Below are 13,820 nucleotides of genomic sequence, written 5' to 3' on the forward strand. Positions count from 1 at the left end.
TACATTCATTAAACAAAAAGTTTCAGTATATGTGTAAAAGTGCAAAACCTGTGAAAACCAGATAGTAACTATAACCTCTCTTAAAAGTCTGTTTCTGTTCTCATAGATACTTAGAAAAAGATTAATTCAAAGTAGCAGTAATAAGTAACAGAAAGACTTGTCGTATGAGAATTTCCCTACCTTCGTTTTTTTCCTGGTTAATTGGCTGTGATGTAATAGTTGGGTCACTAAACTTTGGTAAGATTTCTAACATAGTTTCTCTGGGAAAAAGACTTATGTTTCGGATCTAGGGGTATTGTCTGAGACCCTGGTTAAACACCTTCATAGTATAAGTCTTAAGGGGCCCAACCTGAACCACAATACGAAAGATTAAATTAAACTTTATTAGCATTTTCAGCTCTGATTTAAGAGACCAGTCAAAAATTAGTAGCCTGGGCTTAAGTTTACTTGGGGGCCCCTAAAATCTCATCAGCCATTAACCCTGTTATTTCACTGAATCTTTTATTTTTCTTGAAGCACATGTGGAACTACATAGATAAGTAAGAATGTATGTTTGATTTGTTTTTAAATTAACCTTTTAACTCAACATCATGGTCGTTAGGTAAACTGTCAGAAAGTAAAATAGTTAAAAACTTATTGAAGTGTAAAAATTATCAAAGCCTTAAAGAACATAAAAAAGGAAAAATACATATTTGTATACATAATGGTTGTCAAAGTCAGTCTAAGTTGATGTTTAAATAAATAACATTACTGTGTAATAGATTATAGTTGTAAAAACATATGACTGAAGAATTCATACAGTAAAACCTGTTATAAAGTCACCCTCTATTAAGTGAAAATCTGTCTAGATAAGTCAGGTCACCTTCAGTTGTTCCACTGTCTGTAGTCATACTTTAGGATTTTGGACCTGTATCTAAAGTTCAGCTCTCTTATAAGGTCTGAGTTTTCTCTAGTCCTACGAGTTACTTTCTTTTTATACAGGTTTGACTGTCTAAAAAATATTACTACTATGGATTACATGTAGTTTATTTTCACAGTTACCTGTAATTCTCGTGGATTTCGGGAAAAAAAAGAAGTTTTTCTTGGATATAATTGATTTGATGGTGTTCAGTCCTTTAAGTTGTCCTAAATATTATAAGACTGAGGTTTGACTGTACTGAAAATACTAAACCATGTGTATTATTTATTTTCATGTGCACCAATTTTCCAGGATTGAGAAAAAATCTGATTTTGGTTGATATTTGATTTCATGGTTTTCCCAAATCTCAATTCCAAATCTCAAATCTCAAATCTCAATTCCAGCATAACTCTGTGTTGAAGGCCGTACATTGACCTATAATGGTTTACTTTTTTTAAAATTGTTATTTGGATGGAGAGTTGTCTCATTGGCACTCACACCACATCTTCCTATATCTATATAGAAATTTCTATTTCATTAAAAATTTAAAATTGTGGTTCACATGTTCCAGTGAAATCCATGAAAAGTTTATAATGAATCCATAGACCATAAGAGTCTAATTTTCAAACAACCTGTTTAAATTAACAGTTCAACAACTTTGGTTAACTTAATTTTGATATGATGTAAAAACAAAACACCTCTGTTCTAAGAGTGGAGCTCGATCTTGTGAAAAAGCAAAGTGTCTTTAGAATTACTATATGATTTTTTTTTTGTGTGCCGTGATTAATATAAACATTTTGTAATTCAAACAGATGGCATAATGCTTTAAAAGTACACAATGACTGAAAAGGTTCTACGGAGCATTAAAAGTGCTATTGAAATTAGAAAGTGAGAGTTTTTTTCATGCATAAATAAAATCGTCATTTTAAAGAAAAACTATCAGTTGATGTAATTTTGGCATTCAAAATTCAAAAGAAAAATGTGTTTTTACATGATTGAAGTTTTGAAACTTAAATTGAAACATCATTAAAATTTGAAAGAAACAGAAAGCTAAAAATAATCTGGAAAAAAAATCCTCTGTTCCTATCTGATGCATATTGCATGTATTTTATTTTAAACTGCAATATAAATATTATGTCATCAAATTTTAATCAGAATGAAATCTAGTTTGAAAAAGCGATAAATTTTACCTGGGATGGTTTTGTAAATATTAATCCAAGGACGCGTTTATTTGATAAAGAAATGCTTATTTTGTAGTCAACGTACAATAGAAGTGTTTGTATGACTGTGAATACTAATGCTTTCACATGTACCGGGTGTGCATGTGGACTCTCATTATTCATAATGGTGTCAGAGTTGACGGCAGATTTTGGGTTGTTCCTGAACTTGTATATATAGTAACAGGTTGAAATGAGAAGGCTCCAGTTCAGGTTCTTATGTTGTCATATTAGTGCCTTCATTTTGTTTAAGCATCTTGAAAAATATCAGGCTGGAGTCTTCTTTTAACTATCTTAAGAAATTACAGATTTGAAGCCCTGTCAGACCAGTTCATGATACACATCTGTAGACAAAAAACAAGTCAGCTATAAAAAGCCCACAGACAAGACAAAATGTTGGTTTTTGTTTGTTTGATTATATTGTTTCTCATTTTGTCATATTAGGACCTTTTATAGATGACTTTACATTATGGGATTGCTCATTGTTGAAGGTTACAATAGTTGCTTATATCTGTTTTATTTTGACTGTCACATGGATCTTTGTCTCATTCAAGTCAGTCAACTAAAACCACATCTTTACATTTATACATAAAGATCTGAAGAAGTTACAACTCTGCCATGAGAAAATTTAGTTATAGTCTAAACATGTCCAGAAAAAAAGGTGTAGATAACTCCTCCTAAACTTTTAAATTTAGCTATAATATTAGTCCAACCATGTCCAGAAAAAAGGTATAGATAACTCCTCCTAAACTTTTAAATTCAGCTATCATATAGTCTAAACATGTCCAAAAAAAATGGAAAGATAACCCTTCCATATCTTTAAAAAAAAAATCTTTTCAATTAAAATATTTGTGTTGCAATTTTACTCTTACAAATAGTTGGGAAAATTTTGTAATTGTTTAATTCTTATTTGAATGCATTTTATTGTATGAGCCTTCTATTGGGTAACAAAGTTCAACCCATATCACTTGAATGTACTTTTGTATATAAAATTAAAAGATAGCATCTTTAAAAGTTAGGTGCAATCTAGTCGTTTATATCTGCCTAATGGGTAAAACAAGTTCTATTTTTATGTGGTTTTGAAGTGAATACTGATTTAATTTACAATTTTTGCAATGCAAGAAATCAAATGTGATGTTTTTGTACATGAATTGGTTTTGGATTGTAGAATAAGAAAGATTGAATGATCTATAGAGATGTAATTATTGCATGTGACCAAAACACCATTTGAATAATTTTATAATCGAATGATTTCAATATATTAGAAATGTGCTGACATCTTCAAAATGCGGTATTGATCAATTGACGTATTATAACCCAATAAAATTTTCAATTATTATGAGCAAGAAAATAGAGTTAAAAAATAAGATTTAATACCAATTGTATCAAGATTCTATTTTTATTTTTCAGAAACAAGTGCCTCAATGAAAGACGAAGACGAGACAAAGAGAATACATATTTTGAAGAGCTTGCCGAGTTAATCTCGGCAAGTATCACGGACATGAGCTCCTTCTCGGTTAAGCCGGAAAAGTGTGCAATACTACAGGAGAGCCTCAACCAATTAAAACAGATCAAAGAGGGTAGGTACCAGTATAAAATGTCTTTGAAAATATGAACAACAACATTAATACAAAGTGAACAAAATTAACACAAAGTGAACAACATTGATACAATGTGAACAAAATTAACACAAAGTGAACAACATTGATACAATGTGAACAAAATTAACACAAAGTGAACAACATTGATACAATGTGAACATCAATAAAACACAAGGTGAACAATAATAAAACACAATGTGAACAATAATAAAACACATGTGAATAACAAGAAGTACACAATATGAATGAAAATAACACAATGAGAGCAACAACAACAAGTTATCACCTTTGATGAAGTGAGCTTCATACATGACTGTATCTATAAACATGTTTCTGTTTCAAGGAGAATACTGTGATTAAAAGGGGGTAGGGTATAGGTCAATATAGCGAACAACCCAACAACAAAAATAATCAAATATGTTGTAGGATGGAAATGTTAACCCTCCCCCAGTGGACAGAAAAAATTCTTCATATATTAGAACATCCAAAAAATATTGCATATGAAATTATCTTGACTATTTAAACTTTCAAAATAGAGGTTATTAAAGCACATGCAATTAAAATAGAGGTGAACGATACCAAAGAACATTTAAAGTTGAAAATAAACCGATGATGGGCAAACAAGAAACAAACAAACACCAGTACAGAAAACACAACATAGAAAACTAAAGACTGGGCAACATGACCCCACTAAAAACTGGGGGTGATCTCAGGTGCTCCAGAAGTGTTAGCAGATCCTGCTCCACATGTAGCACCTGTTGTGTTGCTCATGTTAGCAGATCCTGCTCCAAATGTAGCACCTGTTGTGTTGCTCATGTTGGTACGATCCTGCTCCACATGTAGCACCTGTTGTGTTGCTCATGTTGGTACGATCCTGCTCCACATGTAGCACCTGTTGTGTTGCTCATGTTGGTACGATCCTGCTCCACATGTAGCACCTGTTGTGTTGCTCATGTTGGTACGATCCTGCTCCACATGTAGCACCTGTTGTGTTGCTCATGTTGGTACGATCCTGCTCCACATGTAGCACCTGTTGTGTTGCTCATGTTGGTACGATCCTGCTCCACATGTAGCACCTGTTGTGTTGCTCATGTTGGTACGATCCTGCTCCACATGTAGCACCTGTTGTGTTGCTCATGTTGGTACGATCCTGCTCCAAATGTAGCACCTGATGTGTTGCTCATGTTGGTACGATCCTGCTCCACATGTAGCACCTGTTGTGTTGCTCATGTTGGTACGATCCTGCTCCACATGTAGCACCTGTTGTGTTGCTCATGTTGGTACGATCCTGCTCCACATGTAGCACCTGTTGTGTTGCTCATGTTGGTACGATCCTGCTCCAAATGTAGCACCTGATGTGTTGCTCATGTTGGTACGATCCTGCTCCACATGTAGCACCTGTTGTGTTGCTCATGTTGGTACGATCCTGCTCCACATGTAGCACCTGTTGTGTTGCTCATGTTGGTACGATCCTGCTCCACATGTAGCACCTGTTGTGTTGCTCATGTTGGTACGATCCTGCTCCACATGTAGCACCTGTTGTGTTGCTCATGTTGGTACGATCCTGCTCCACATGTAGCACCTGTTGTGTTGCTCATGTTGGTACGATCCTGCTCCACATGTAGCACCTGTTGTATTGCTCATGTTGGTACGATCCTGCTCCACATGTAGCACCTGTTGTGTTGCTCATGTTGGTACGATCCTGCTCCACATGTAGCACCTGTTGTGTTGCTCATGTTGGTACGATCCTGCTCCACATGTAGCACCTGTTGTGTTGCTCATGTTGGTACAAACCTGGTAATAAATCTAATTCATTCAGGGAAAAGGAAATTGGATTGTAGGTATGACATTTGGAATGTATCCCCTGTCATTTCATTCGAATAAAAAAAAAAACACTGCAAATTCAAAAAAAATTGCATTCAATTCAAGCATTCTGATTGTTAAAAAAAAAAGTGACTAATATGCCAGTTTTCTGGTCTGTGTGTCCGTTCGTTCGTTCGTTATTCCATTTGTCTGTCCCGCTTCAGGTTAAAGTTTTTGGTCATGGTAGTTTTTGATGAAGTCCAATCAACTTGACCCTTAGTACACATGTTCCCTATTATATGATCGTGCTAAATTAGAGATTTTATCCCATTTTCACGGTCCACTGAACATAGAATATGATAGTGCGGATATCAGCATCCGTGTACTTGGGACACATTCTTGTTTTGAATATTTTTCAGTAAATGCTGCATACCAATAATGCTTACAAAGTTTACTAAAATTACAGATTTTGTTACTAAAATGCCAGATTTTGTTACTAAAATGCCAGATTTTGTTACTAAAATGACAGATTTTGTTACTAAAATGCCAGATTTTGTTACTAAAATGCCAGATTTTGTTACTAAAATGCCAGATTTTGTTACTAAAATGCCAGATTTTGTTACTAAAATGACAGATTTTGTATTTTTCAAAAGCTTTAAGATCCTTTCATGATTTTCACAAACAATTCTAAATTTCCAATGATAAAGAATATGATATTGAATTAGTATGATGGACATGCTGTGATTCCCGTCAACATTGCCTTGCTCTGTTAATATCCCCATCTGGCACAAATATCAATTGAAATCAATACTGGTGAAATATAAATATATATGAAAATGATGTTTCATAAGATAAAACTTGAAACTGAGGTTGGATGAACTTGATATCAGAAAAAATTTAATATATTTTATAGTCAAATCAATAGTATTAGATGAACAGGAGTCAGTTTCACAAAAAAAACTTACGTTTAAGATTTATCCTAAGTCCTGAACGATTCAGTATACTCACCATAAATCTTAGACGTAAGTATTTTTGTGAAACCCACTCCTGAGTCTCAAGCAACAGTCACAGAGCATAGATTGTTTTCAATTGACACAATTTAAGTAAGAGTTATTGCTCTTGACTGTCACTATGCTGAAGGTCAATGTTGTTTATTCCTTCATTATCAAATTCAACTTTTTATAATGACTGATAGACTAAACATGCTAAAAGAAGTTGTTTTCCCAACATATTTGATATATTGAAACCTTGCATAACTCATCATTACTAGTAAGGATATCTTTTCACAATTTCTTGTACCATTTTTTAATTTTGTAAGTCAAGTAAGAAAACCAACCAATCACTCTTCCAACTAGGAAATATCTTAAACTCAAATAACCTGAGATTGAAAATTAAAAAAAAATCAAATAAAAGTTCAGGAAAAACAGCTAAATGTTTGATACGAACAAATAAAAACTTTGGAGCATGAAATGCATTTAATAACAACAGATAAAATGTTGAAAACTACAGATATACATTAAACATCTAAAGGAAAACATTAAACACCAACAGAAAAAAAAGCATCTACAGAAAAACATTTAATACCAACAGAAAAAAATAGTATACATGAACAGAAAAAACATTGAATACCAACAGAAAAGAATGAATATCAACAGAAAAACTTTACACATTAACAGAAAAACACTACACACCAACAGAAAAACATTAATCACCAATAGAAAAACAATCACCCACAGAAAAACATGAAACGCCAACAGAAAATCATAAACCCCCCCAAAAAAACAACACATTGAATACCAACAAACAAGCTTTAATTAACATCAAAATATGAAATGCCAACAGAAAACATTAAACACCAACAGAAAAACATTAAACACCAACAACAGAAAAACATTAAACACCAACAGAAAAACATCAAACATCCCCCAAAAAAACAACACATTGAATACCAACAAACAAGCATTAATTAACATCAAAATATTAAATGCCAACAGAGAACATTAAACACCAACAGAAAAACATTAAATACCAACAGAAATCATTAAACACCAACAGAAAAACATTAAACACCAACAGAAAAACAGTAAACACCAACAGAAAAACATTAAACACCAACCGTAAAAACATAAAACACAAACAGAAAAACAACAATTTGAATACCAACAAACAAGCATAAATTATTACATCAACAGATAAACATTGAAAAGCAATAAATATCAACCTGTAAAACATCATACACCAGCAATTAAACCTTAAACACACACCAGATAAACATAAAACATAGTGGAATAAGCCACCAAACAATAAATACCAGCAAATAAACCTTAAACACACACCAGATAAACATCAAACATAGTGAAATAAGCCACCAAACAATAAATACCAGCAAATAAACCTTAAACACACACCAGATAAACATAAAACATAGTGGAATAAGCCACCATGAACACCAAACAATAAATACCAGCAATTAAACCTTAAACACACACCAGATAAACATAAAACATAGTGGAATAAGCCAACAAACAATAAATACCAGCAATTAAACCTTAAACACACACCAGATAAACATAAAACATAGTGGAATAAGCCACCAAACAATATATACCAGCAATTAAACCTTAAACACACACCAGATAAACATAAAACATAGTGGAATAAGCCACCAAACAATAAATACTAGCAAATAAACCTTAAACACACACCAGATAAACATAAAACATAGTGGAATAAGCCACCAAACAATAAATACCAGCAATTGAACCTTAAACACACACCAGATAAACATAAAACATAGTGGAATAAGCCACCAAACAATAAATACCAGCAATTAAACCTTAAACACACACCAGATAAACATAAAACATAGTGGAATAAGCCACCAAACAATATATACCAGCAATTAAACCGTAAACACACACCAGATAAACATAAAACATAGTGGAATAAGCCACCAAACAATAAATACCAGCAATTAAACCTTAAACACACACCAGATAAACATAAAACATAGTGGAATAAGCCACCAAACAATAAATACCAGCAATTAAACCTTAAACACACACCAGATAAACATAAAACATAGTGGAATAAGCCACCAAACAATATATACCAGCAATTAAACCTTAAACACACACCAGATAAACATAAAACATAGTGGAATAAGCCACCAAACAATAAATACCAGCAATTAAACCTTAAACACACACCAGATAAACATAAAACATAGTGGAATAAGCCACCAAACAATAAATACCAGCAATTAAACCTTAAACACACACCAGATAAACATAAAACATAGTGGAATAAGCCACCAAACAATAAATACCAGCAAATAAACCTTAAACACACACCAGATAAACATAAAACATAGTGGAATAAGCCACCAAACAATATATACCAGCAATTAAACCTTAAACACACACCAGATAAACATAAAACATAGTGGAATAAGCCACCAAACAATAAATACCAGCAATTAAACCTTAAACACACACCAGATAAACATAAAACATAGTGGAATAAGCCACCAAACAATAAATACCAGCAAATAAACCTTAAACACACACCAGATAAACATCTAACACTACTAAATAAACCTTTAACATGTTACTTGGGATTTTGTGTATGATTTATTGGCCAGCCATCAGATCCTTTGGCCATTCCAGGAAACAGTACTGCAGTACTTTGATTATATGATGATATTTGAGATGTTTCAACACACTATACAAAACATAGTTTTGTAACAAAACGATGCAGCACAAGGAGAAAAGATTTATTACACTCATTATGTGTGAAGGTACATGTAAAAAGCTTCAACAAATAATGCATTCAGAAATGTTCCTTGTTAGTTACGACCATATAAAGAAATTTGTTAATTTTTATTTTCTTTAATATTCTAAATCACAAACTGTTGCCTGGCAACTCATGCTTGCTACAAACATCCAATCCATAAGAAATTCATTACTTAGTCAACAAATCAAAATTTTATGAAACCATTATGATTTGTCTAAAGCAAGGACAATAATTCAATTCAAATCAACTGCCAATTTTAAAAATTAAAAAAAAGGTTTACGGTAGTCAGCATTAAATTTTACAGAAAATTGTAGCTAAATGCTTTGAAATAGAATAATCTGTTCCCAAGGAAGCTTCCGTTATCTGCTGAAAGTTTACATGGAATCTATGGAAAAATCAATTATTCTTGTTAGGCTGAAACCTTTCATTTAGAATTATATAATTCCGGCGCATCTCAGTCATTAAAGTCCTCGTCAAATATCTGAAAGAAGGTGTGTCGTTCTACAGATCTGATGACATTAGATGGCATGTATATATAGAATAGCTAATTACGTCTTCCCCTCACGGCAATCCTCGGTAAACTGTACATTGAGAGTTTCATGTGACAGGTTTTATAGAAGATAATATTAAATAAATGCATTTAATCACATGATATTAAATATTTTATGAACACAAAATTGCAGAAATGTCAAATTTTTTTAGCTGGTAATTTTGCATGTATGACTTTAAAAGTGTTATCGAAAAAGGCATTGATGAAATTCTGTTTGATTGTTAACTTGTTGGATGTTGGCATGATGTTGTGCAGAGGGGGTTTGAGGACATTTTTATTGGGTGTTTTGAGGGAGATACTACCCAGAGTTATAAGCACTGCAGACGACACATGCATTGATTGTCCTTGAATAGTTCATGCAGCATCAACATGATTGTATCGACAACAGTCTGATTTTTACAGGAAGTCATTCTCAGGGAAAATCAATTTTTAGGGAACTTAAAACATGCAATGTCTATATTCTTTTGCTTATTTGTGATGTTGGGTTGTTGTTCCATTATTGACTCCCCTACATCTTTATTTTTTTACAAGTAAAGCAATTTTAACAATCAAATCATTGAAATATCATATGGCTTTCTGCAATGCGTGATTATACAAAAAAATTATCTTAAATATGAATCAACAAGAAGATGTCAGATATACAAAGAAAAGACATCTTTTAAGTCTGCACAGGATACCAGTAAATTCTGTTGTTTAATTTAAAATTTAAAATTTTCTTGTGTATAATTTGGAGTTTTAAGTATGATGTCCATTATCACTGAACTAGTAACATATTTGTTTAGGGGCCAGCTGAAGGACTCCTCCGAGTGCGGGAGTTTCTCGCTGCATTGAAGACACATTGGTGGCCTTCAGCTGTTGTCTGCTTTATGGTCCGGTTGTTGTCTCTTTGACACATTCCCCATTTCCATTCTCAATTTTATTAGTTCTAAATGATGCCCTACTCTCAGATGAGTGGGGCTAAAATGCAGATACCCAGATTATCTGTCTGTCTGTTCTCTGGTCCCTGTTTTGTCTAAAAAGTACTTTTAAAACATATTTTCTAAGTACTAACGAACTGACTTCATATAAGGTTACGTTACCAGCTTAATAGTCGGAATTCTAACCTTTTAAAAGCACTAATATCTGTTCTGTCAGACATCGAGTTCTAACCTTTAAGCACTTATCTGTGACATCTCTTCCTGTTCGAGGATGTTTTTTATTTATCAGGGTAATTCTTAGTGTGACAAAACATGCAATCTTGTTTTATGTAAAACAAAATTAACATGGAAGGATATTTGATTTTAAGAAAGAAATGCTGTGGATTGGTTTATTGCGTGGTTACCAATTTTTCATGGATTAAGAGAATATTGCACTTTCGGGGATATTTGATTTCATGGTTTTGCCAAATGCTGCATACAAGGTTATAGAAAATCTTTACTTTCAATTTATGGATCATCTGTAACCCACAAAATCTGTGAATATTGGTACCCCACTTATAAAAATTTATCCAGGGTTTGTTATCAAAATCTCTATGTTTGATACAAATGTCTCATATTATAAATATAAAATATTAAAATGAGAATCTGTTCTTTTGTAATTACAGAGACGGGGAGCTCAGAAGCAGTACAACAAAGTCAAGTCTCATCAAGTAAACCTTCAGTCTTGGCTAACGATGTTCTGGGACCACTTCTGTTAGAGGTAATGTATAGCTTCAGTATTGGCTAACGATGTTCTGGGACCACTTCTGTTAAAGGTAATGTATAGCTTCAGTATCGGCTAACGATGTTCTGAGACCACTTCTGTTAGAGGTAATGTATACCTTCAGTATTGGCTAACGATGTTCTGGGACCACTTCTGTTAGAGGTAATGTATACCTTCAGTATTGGCTAACGATGTTCTGGGACCACTTCTGTTAGAGGTAATGTATACCTTCAGTATTGGGTAACGATGTTCTGGGACCACTTCTGTTAGAGGTAATGTATACCTTCAGTATTGGGTAACGATGTTCTGGGACCACTTCTGTTAGAGGTAATGTATAGAACAGAATTACCGAAGACATTTTGAGTGGGAATTTGATGTGACTGTCATATAAGTGAGAGGTTTAGCCAGCTATAAAACCAGGTTCAATCCACCAATTTCTACATAAGAAAATGCTGGTATAAGTCAGGAATATGACAGTTGTTATAAATTCATTTGCTATGTTTGAGCTTTTAATTTTGCCATTTGATAAGGGACTTTCCTTTTAAAATTTTCCTCAGATTCAGTATTTTTATGCCCCACCTACGATAGTAGAGGGACATTATGTTTTCTGGTCTGTGCGTCCGTTCGTTCGTCCGTTCATCCGTCCATTCGTTCGTCCGTCCGTCTGTCCCACTTCAGGTTAAAGTTTTTGGTCAAGGTAGTTTTTGATGAAGTTGTCGTCCAATCGACTTCAAACTTAGTACACATGTTCCCTATGATATGATCTTTCTAATTTTAATGCCAAATTAGAGTTTTTACCCAAATTTCACGGTCCACTGAACATGGAAAATGATAGTGCGAGTGGGGCATTCGTGTACTGAGGACACATTCTTGTTTTACTTTTTGTTACATCCAAAAAGTAAAGGTTTTGTTAATAGTGCATAAAAAAGTAATCAACTGCTTGTTGATGAATGTTGACCATGAACTCGAAAGCCTTGTATAGAGTTCACACGTTACCTTGAAAACTGCAATAGGCTTTGAATTTAGTTTGAATTATTAAATGTCCTTGAAATTCTTGGTTCAATAATAGCATGTGTAAAAATCCATTTGTTTCTGATTGACAATCATTTTTTGGAAGTGCAGAATCTTGCATTCAAATTGTTTTCAATAAAATGGTACTTGATACAATTTGTCAGTAACTCCTCAAAAGTCTGAAATTGACCAAGGACACTACATTTTCTTTTAACCAATAAACCTAATAACTATGGAATTTTAAAATCAGACAATTTACAAACATTTCTGAAGATTGATTGTGATTGGTTAAGAAATAAAGGAATTACATGAAGATTGATTGTGATTGGTTAAGAAATAAAGGAATTAGAAAAAGAGACAAAATCAAAATAGAAATAAGGATATGGCTAGCAGACTACAGCCATATTTGACATCGTTAGTTGACTGTCAATCATTTTTTTACTCCTGATTAAATTCTAACGTGTTCAAGAGTTTAAACATCAAAATCGGTAAATTATTGAATTTCTGTTTAATCGTTCGAATTGACAGAAGAACATTTTTATGTTGGATAAACAATTGAAACATTTTACGTATTTAAAAGCAATACAAGGCTATTGTAATTCAATTTTATACCAATGGGCAATGCCCTTAATAACAAAATAGGTCTTTCAACTGTCAGCTTGGTGTGTGATTAAACCACCAACACATTTAGATAGAACAGAAATTGGAAATCTATAGGATATTTATTGCCTTTATTTACCACAACTAGAGAAATTTAAACAAAAAAGACAGAATAAAAAAGGAAAAAAATTGATAATCTATGGCAGTTAATAATACAATTGGTGAAAATAAAAAAAAATAATAATGGAACGTAAAAACATCACTTGTTTTGTTTACTATCAATTACCACTTGTCCCTATTTATACATGTACAAATAAAATGTAGTGGGCACACTGCCAAATAGAGCAATAAATATTTAAACTGAAATGCTGGCATACATGTTGAATATTGGGCCTTTAATTTTGTTAGTTTGTTTTGGTAGTCCTGTCTAGAATTTAAGAAATTCTTTGTGTTTATGACATAACAGTAACTAGAAGAAGATGCACACTCATGGGGATGTAAAATTTATCATGTCATTTCTTTACTCTGCATCGTTTTATCATTCTGTTAAGGCTCACATATATAAAAAAAAAAAAGATGTGGTATGATTGCCAATGTTATAGATAACTCTTCAAAAGAGACCAATTGACATAGAAATTTAACAACTGTAAGTCACTATATAGCCA

General features: G+C 33.0%; 1 protein-coding gene across 19 annotated transcripts in view; it reads left to right on the top strand.

Annotated features, from left to right (window-relative positions):
• Positions 1-13,820, top strand: part of LOC139498066 (nuclear receptor coactivator 2-like) — a 145,600-nt gene that overhangs the window by 84,654 nt on the left and 47,126 nt on the right. For all 19 annotated transcript variants that reach the window (XM_071286368.1, XM_071286369.1, XM_071286372.1 and 16 more), the window contains 2 exons: positions 3,526-3,695; positions 11,447-11,541. In XM_071286368.1, the coding sequence (XP_071142469.1) occupies positions 3,526-3,695; positions 11,447-11,541 (265 nt within the window). The remainder of the gene's footprint in view (positions 1-3,525; positions 3,696-11,446; positions 11,542-13,820) is intronic.

Source organism: Mytilus edulis, chromosome 12 (assembly GCF_963676685.1).
Source record: "Mytilus edulis chromosome 12, xbMytEdul2.2, whole genome shotgun sequence".
Lineage (NCBI taxonomy): Eukaryota > Metazoa > Mollusca > Bivalvia > Mytilida > Mytilidae > Mytilus > Mytilus edulis.